At 29.8% G+C, this 8,407-nt stretch overlaps 1 protein-coding gene across 1 annotated transcript; it reads right to left on the reverse strand.

Annotated features, from left to right (window-relative positions):
- Nucleotides 1-1,098: 1,098 nt before the first annotated feature.
- LOC106793592 (protein yellow-like) lies at nucleotides 1,099-6,884 on the reverse strand. The gene is made up of 6 exons (XM_014760641.1): nucleotides 6,584-6,884; nucleotides 2,927-3,056; nucleotides 2,685-2,847; nucleotides 1,970-2,329; nucleotides 1,379-1,567; nucleotides 1,099-1,281 (listed from the first exon to the last, which is right to left on the reverse strand). Exons 1-6 carry the CDS (start codon nucleotides 6,882-6,884, stop codon nucleotides 1,099-1,101), a joined length of 1,326 nt encoding a protein of 441 aa, XP_014616127.1.
- Between the last annotated feature and the right edge of the window lie 1,523 nt (nucleotides 6,885-8,407).

Here is an 8,407-nt window from a genome sequence, read left to right on the forward strand (position 1 = left end):
ATTTATGATCTTTATTATTACCAAGAGAAAATGATTCCAAGATTTGGCAAACTAAAAAATCGAAATTATACATAACAAAAAATATAATATATTTCTCTCGTTTTTATTTTTTTTTAAGCACAGGGAAGATATCGTTTCGAAATTATTATGATATTAAATTACGATTTATCTGACGAAATAAATTATATTAATCGTAGTAATATTAATATTAATAATAATAATAATAATATTAATTGAACGTACACATACATAAGAAACTATATTTATTTTAACATTGTATATGATTAATAACTGGAGTCACTTAAACGTTTTAACATAATTCTTTAATTTACGAATCAAATTTACTTCTTATTCAAAATTCACTTACAATTTCAGCAATTGCAAAATAAAAAGGAGGGAAATAAAAGAGGCGGGGGGAGGGAAATATATATATTATAAAAAATAAAAAGAAAGTATATTATTCATATCGAATAATCTCCATCGGAATAGGGATATTATTATTTCCTAGGAGCCTCCTGCAACCATGAATTATTGATGAGGTAGCCCAAGTCGTCTTGGTAAATCGTTCGAAAGGACTCTAAAGGACTTGTAAAGTTTCCACGTAGAAAGAAAGAAAGAAAGAAGCAGTGTTAACGACCAAGTTTTAAAATAGTTCGATTGAGAGAGACAGAGATAAAGAGAAAGGAGACGAAAGCGTAGTTGATGTATATTTTTTTATCTTTTTTTTTTTTGTTTCCCCCATTTTATTTACTTCTACCCCCTACTTTTCTCTTCTATCTTGTTTTTTACTCATTCTTTTTTTTATAAAAGATCAACAAGAAGAGAAAAGAAATAAGAAGAAGAAGAAGAAGAAGAAGAAGGAGAAAACGAAGTAGTCGTTGATCGTACAAACGACCGATTGTATTTAGATGGTTGGTTCGAAACTTTCGAGGCCACAATCCAGGAGAGACCTTTCGAAATCCTTGAATGGGGAAAAACGGATACTTCAATCCTTTATTTAAAATAAATTTTATTCTTTATCTTATACTTATATTGTGTGTTTGTTATTTTTTTTTTTTCTTTTTTTTTCTTTTTTTCTTTTTCTTTTTTTTTTTTTCTTCAGTCGCACCAAAGGCGATTAGTAGTTATGTATTGCCATGGTGTATTTTCGCATACAGTACCAGATATTGCTTCCCTGACTGGTACGGTTAATATTCTAAAGTTAACGTCGGTATAATTCAACGACGAAAGTAAAAATACTGGCATCTTATCCGATATCATCCAAATCGTACCACGATTTACCTAAAAATTGATTGATATATTTGTTTTTTTTTTTTTTTTGCGTTATTTCGATTTCAAATATTTCGTATTTTTTTCGTTGAGTTTTTAAATCTTTTACCTTAACATCAGCTGGGAATATTAAAGCCTCGTCGTGTTTTGCCACTATCGCGTGATTAGCGGGTGTATATGGTAACTGAGAGTTCCAACATCCTACTGCATTTTGATCTACCAAATTAAAGAATAGCAAACCATTCTCGTCCATTACCGATGAGGTACAATGCGAGTTTGGTCCTCTTTCTTCCAATGCCTGTAAAAAGAAATAATATTAATATTAATATTAATGAATAATAAAATAATAAAGATTTTGTGGATTATAGTATTAATAATTGTAAGTATGATTAAATTTTGAGAATCATTGAAATTCATTTTAAATAAAATTCAAACATAAATACTTTTAATCGTAATCACAAAATTGTTTTTCTTTTACGAATTAGTGAACTATTTTAAATTGTTTATATATATATGATAATCTCTTGATCTATATACTTGCCCCCATTACGTGTGATGTAATTTCGTTTACGTTTCATAAGCGTGGAAACAAAAATTGTAATAACGAAAACCGGTTTAAAAGTCATTCGCGATAACGCGAAAGAAGAATAAACTAAAAAGAAGAAAGATAGAAAGTAAGAGAAATCGTTGTTTCATTCACCTGGAATTCGTGATAGCTGTCCTTAGCAAGTTCCTCGTTTCTCAGGACTTTAGTTGAAACGGCAAATTCTCTGTTACTACTTAACGGATGGAAAAATAATGTTCTATAACCGTCCAATGCAATTGGCGAAAGACTCATACCGAAAATACCCTCCTCACCCCATTGAAAATTAAGACCACCTATATTGTAATCGCCAGCAAGTGGATCGGGCATGAAATAACTATGAGTTAATCTCCACGATTTGTTTTGTCCCCAAGAATAAACTATCAATCCGTAACCAAGTTCATCCGACATGTAGGCAAATGCATCATCGCAACCACCCTTTCCAAGATCAACGGCTATGTTCGCAATGAAAGTATTCTGTAAGGAAAAAGAAATGTTTGGAAAATTAATATCAATATATACTACACAATATTAATCGAAAATATATTTATAAATTTGTATTAAACATTTTGGACAATTCCTCAATAACTCGGATCGATTGATCTGTGCATTGAAAATAAAAATTTAATTCATTTCTGTTAGTGAATCTATAAACGAATCTATAAAACGAAAGAGTTGTTGCAAATATTTCAACAAATTTTTAATTATTTATTAAAATTTATTTTTTTAAAGTACGTTGTTATTTTTTTTCTCATTTGGATTGAATAATATAATCGTTTATTAAAAAAAATGGGATAAATAAATTATCGTCGTATATAAGTGTTCGTTATACCTGATTAATATCCTCCGGTCGTAATCTGTATTGTCTCAAAATTTTATCTGTTGTCAAGTCAAAAATGTTTAACGTGTAGGGACATGCTTGTACTGTTGTATCTCCAATTCCAATAGTACCAGTATCCAAAACCCATAATCTATCGCAAACGTCCGCGTGTATTCTATAAATAATTATATTTATATTAATTAAAACATTAAGTAATATTCTTAAAGCTTTATTTGTTCTCATAGATTAATTACCTATATGCAGTAGTTAACCCAGATCCACAAGCACCAGCTTTATTTTGAGCCCAATTTGGATATGGAATAAGTTTAGGTGAACCACCAATATGTTTCTCCAACGGTATGTAATTCAATGTCGCTGGTATACCTTCAAAGATATTTATAGTATACGAATTTTGTTAAAAAAAAAAAAAATGTATTTGATATATTATATTAATTATACGTACAATCGATATTATAATTAATAATGTTAATGTTTCGTTAAAAAAACTTTTTTTTTTATTTATACGAGATATTTTGATTAGAAATTTAAAATATAAAAACCATAATAATTATTATCAAAAGCTTATTTGTTATTCATACTTTTGTAATTTTCGCTATATCTACATGCAATTTGCTAATCCTGTTGATCTTTTATTTTCCGATAAATTATACAAAATACTCGTTATACTAATAAAATATTATTCGACATGAAAATGAAAGATTGCATTTATAAAAACGTGCACGAATTCCACAACATTTTTCAAACGAAAATTCGAATACGAATAAACGAATACATTATCGGCTTATTCATAATTTATATAAAAAAAAGAAAAAGACAGAAATATGTGCAAATGAATTTATTAAAATTCAAGTGTTGCAGAATTTATAACTCTAATATTATCATATTTCTTCTTTGCCTCCTTTTTCCTATTTACGACTATCTGCCATATATATTTTTTTTTTCTCTCGCGTCATTAGAAAGTTGAAATTTCGTTAATGTTCTTATACCCATATTTTATTCTGTCATATCGTATAACTTCTTACTGCAACATAAGTTCAAACCGTATGTATTAATTTCATATTTCCTTTTCCAAATTTTACTCTCGAAAATTAATTGTTTAATTAATGAAGCGTAATAAAAGAATAATAAAACAAATTGCTTTCTGTTTTTTCTCCTTTGTCGTTCACGAATAAAAGTAATTTTTAATCGAAATCGAATTTGAACATCTCTCGTTGAGATTATTACAACCCGATAATTGACTTAATTTAAAGGATTTCGTTTAACGCGTATAATTTTCGTATCTGATCGAAATATATTTAATAACCATGCCATATTGCTCGAGTATTCGAGCGTGTGTTCACTAAATGAGATAATCGAAATTAATCCTTTGCCTTATGAACACGAACTGAATTATGATTCGTAAAGTAAGCTTTTATTGACAAAAAAAAAAGGGGAAAAAAAATAAATCAAACCGATTCATGCTTCCTTACGAGTGGTAATAATTAACAATAATTTATTAATAAACGTTAAATATATCATACTTGATTGGAAAACATTTATTAGAAGTTATCGTTATTTCAATAATTCATAAGCGTAACGAATTGAATTATTTAAATTATTGCTCGTGTGAAATGCGAAAGATATATTTTAACATATATAATTTACATTTGTTATTTAAATGAAATATTATATTAAAATATACATTTTAAATTGTGAGATCTACATAGTATTTGAAAAATGATCTTTTTAACAAATTTTATAATTCAATAATAGTCTTCTTTCAGCTTATCAAAAGATAATATAATAATTTTCAAAAAATTGATACCTAATTCAATTCGTGCAGTAAGTTAAGTACACAATGTTAATTTAATATAATAAGTATACTCGGTATTTTCTATAGGATAGTATACTCTATAATTTAATTAGTATACTCGTCATCCAATTGTTCTAACGATACAATTTAAAACTTATATTTCTACCAAAATCTTTAACGAAAAATCGCATATTCCGATTCGAACAAATCCTTGGCACGAGGGATTATTTTGTCGCGGATGAGTTCATCGAACACGAAAAATATTAAAAGAACGTTCCGACGAAGTCTCTTTCCATTTCTATTCTTTCTTTTTATATTTTTTTTCCCCCCACTCTCGTTTCCTTTTTCCTTTCTTCTTTTCTTCCCCTAACCCCGTATCGGTGCTCTCTCTCTCTCTCTCTCTCTCTTAGTAAGTTCGGAGCCCACGGTGAATCTGAAGTTACGCGAAAGAATGGGACAAACACCAAAGGGCGCATAAAAACCTGCCCTAAAAACAATGGCGGTCACAGGCAGGCAGCCAGCCAGCCAGGCAGGCAGGCAGGCATACATACAGAAAGGTTTGTGGGTTCGTTTCGAAAGCTCCTAGAAACTGAACGAAAAGGAGGAGGAGGAGGAGGATCGAATGAGAAGAAAGAAGAAAAGCCAGAGCAGCTCGCTATAATTCCCTTCCCCCCTTTCTCCGTTCCTTCTTCCGATAACTATTGTTCCCTTCGCGAATCTACATCCCAAAATACCGGCAACAGCACCTTATTCTCACCTTTAAATTCCTTTTTATCCACGAATTTATTAGAGGGAACACACATACACACGCGCGCACATTTTTTTTTCTCTTTTTCTTTTTCTCGTAAAAAACAATTCTTTTTTTAATTACAAAAGAAACGACATTTATATCGAATACGAACCTTTTTTACTTTATTTTTTCCTTTTGCACATATATCTATTATGACTTCGATAATACGTAATATAAATTTAAAATACCAATCGCTTATTTGTTTTTTGGACAACTCGTATATTCAAATCAAGATATACAAAATACGTATGAATTAAATTATGGGGTTTCAACGTAATTCCAATGATTTGGGAAAGGGAGGGGGCAGGTTATACGATAGGGAAGAATTAAAAAAAATAGTAGGGATAAAAATGAGGAAAAGGGATAGAAGAACATACGAGAGACAGTGAAACAAAGATAGAAATAGAAAACATAGAAGAAAAGAGCGAAAGAGAGGGAAAAGCAAAAAGGATGAAACACAAACGTGGATCGTACACAGCGTGCCGCCATTATTGACCATCCGTGTTTAGTACAATGGCATGGCGTGCGCCAATGCATATAATAAATATAAAACACGTAACGAGAGGGGTGGGAGAGTGGCAGGGGGGGCATGCTAAGGGCTCTGATAATGGCCATGGAGGAGGGAGTGAATAAACCCAGGAAGAAGAGGGCTGAATTTCGTATGGCCTTTAGTGATGAAGAAGAAGAAGAAGAAGAAGAAGAAGTTGGGAGCTTTCTTGAATCGGAGTGAGACAACAGGAATGAAAGAAATAAAGAAATAATAATAAAAATAAAAAAAAAAATAGAAGTGAGCTCTCTAGCTCTTTCCATTCAAGTTGCTCTCGCGGTTTTCGGCATTTTTTGTCGCGAACCGGAAGTCGCCCAGACGAGAGATTCGTACGTATAACCCTCCCCCTCCCTTCCTCCCTCCTGCGACACTGGCCTTGCCTCCCCATCTATAGTTCTCTTACGGACTTCCGGTTCCTGACTTTGAGACACGTATGATCATCAGTATGAGCTAAGGAACACCGAAGGTACAGTCCTACCCTTTTTATGTTTCTACTTTTCTATTTTTTCCTTCTTTCTTTTTACTTCTATATTCAGATCAAGATGAGTTCGAGTTTTATAGATGTTTTTTTTTTTAAAGCGGTTATTTGACCATTTAAAATGACTCGTATTATTTCATGTAAAAAGATGTAAAAAATAAATGGAATGTTATTAAATGAGAAAGACAGAAAAAAAAAATAAAGAAAAGAAAATAATAGAATACGAATATGACAGACTAATGGAAGGATTTTTAGTTGATATAAATGATTAATGATAACTTACCATTTCGCCACCTTGGAACTGTGACGAATAGCTTGTTACGCCATATTTCTATTCCTACAGGTAACGCATTCTCAGGTATATATTCTCCCATTGACATTGCGAGCTTTCTACTCGACTCGTCGGGATATGCAAAATCTAAAATCTTCCAGGAATATTTTTCTAAAAGCGGAGCTGGACCAAAGTGAGTAGTGTCCCATCCTCTGAGACTGTTACTTGCACAAATTCCAGTTAAAATTGCGGATAGTATATAATTAAGAATGATCAATTGCGTCGAGAAATTCATTTTTCTTCTCTGCGACATTTGTCGTCCTTTTTTTTCTACGGAAAGGGAAAGGGGGAGAAAAAATTATTTTCAAAGATTTTGTTAAACCAACCGAATTGTGTGATGGATGTTTATATTAAGAAAAAAAGAAAAAAATAATTAAATTGTTCATCGTATAATATGCAAATTTAATTAATAAATAAATATTTATATTGTAAGGATTCGAATGAATATTAAAAATGTATTCGTCAATTATTACAAAAAAATGATTTAACTGAAATATCAATTAATATGAGATACAATTTCACAAACTACTTTCTTTCTTTCTTTCTTTCTTTTTATTTTATCGTCACGCTTTAATTCACAGTTATTAGTCGATACTAAAAAATGAATGGGAGATAAATCGAAACGAATGACATATATAAATACATGTGTGGTATATGAATAATTCGAAGGTTAAGCGACTGAAAAGAAAGGAACTGATCAGAAAGTTAGTGTGAAATTTTTGGTTCGATCTGTTGCGTAAGATGAAAGTTATACCGAGTTCTTTAATATCACATGCTCCAATTCTCTTTTTATAACGTATGAATATAATACAAAAATGTATATTTATGAATAAGAAATTCTAGCAATCAGTTGTTGTAATATGTTAATAAAGATGAAAGATTATTTCTGGTATATTTTATCAATAATTATACAGTGATATTAAGTGGTTAATGAATTTTTTTTTCTTGTAAAAAAAAAAATAATAAAAATTTAATAACGGAGAAAAATTCTTACGTCATATACGCTATAAACTATTTCCATTTATGTATATATATATAAATAGTACTTTCTATATTCGCGTGAATCGTTCCCCCTATCTAAAAACTGGTTTTATGTTTCTGTCATGTTATTTACTACGCGTTTAAAACCACGTGGTAATTCTAAACACGTGAAATACAATGGGGGAGAAATATATTTTTGTCTATTTTTTTATTTTGTTTTTGCAATTACTTATATAAAAATAATAATTAATCAACGAAGATGACGCAATAACGATCTCGTTGATTAAAGTGAAAGTCCAAGAAGTCATGCGGTTTTTCGATAAAATTAAAATCATTTCAATGCTTTCTCCACGAGTACAGAATCATTTCAAATTTGTGTGCAAAATTCAATTCTATTTAAATGTAAAATTAGACGACGTAACTAAAGGATGTAAAAAAAAAAAAAATAAAGCGTTTAATAAATTTATATGAATTAAAAAAATCACACTATTAAATTTATGACAAATATAATCGACACATTAGAAATATCTGCCTATAAGATAATAGAATATGAAGAAAAAAAAATATAAATCTCCGTTTTGTTAAACCTTTGTACAACACTAAAGATTTGTTTTGTTTTTTTTTTAAATTAAAAAATTAATCGATAAAAAAAAATATATATATATATATACGATAAACGTTAAAAATTTTAACTATTTTTAGTATCATTAAAAATGATTACAGAGTATTATCGAATAAACAAGAAAAATAATAATTTAATAAAAAAAATACGCACTTATATCGATTAACGTATAT

Source organism: Polistes canadensis, unplaced genomic scaffold (assembly GCF_001313835.1).
Source record: "Polistes canadensis isolate GaletaPanama2010 unplaced genomic scaffold, ASM131383v1 scaffold_16, whole genome shotgun sequence".
Taxonomy (NCBI): Eukaryota; Metazoa; Arthropoda; class Insecta; order Hymenoptera; family Vespidae; genus Polistes; species Polistes canadensis.

Bases quoted from the DNA above. Each gene is read 5' to 3' on its own strand.
- LOC106793592 (XM_014760641.1), bottom strand. From the start codon at position 6,884: ATGTCGCAGAGAAGAAAAATGAATTTCTCGACGCAATTGATCATTCTT. The intron at 2,330-2,684 runs GTATAACGAACA...TTTTCCTTACAG, and splicing joins GACCGGAGGATATTAATCAG to AATACTTTCATTGCGAACAT. The intron at 1,282-1,378 runs GTAAAAGATTTA...ATCAATTTTTAG, and splicing joins TATTCCCAGCTGATGTTAAG to GTAAATCGTGGTACGATTTG.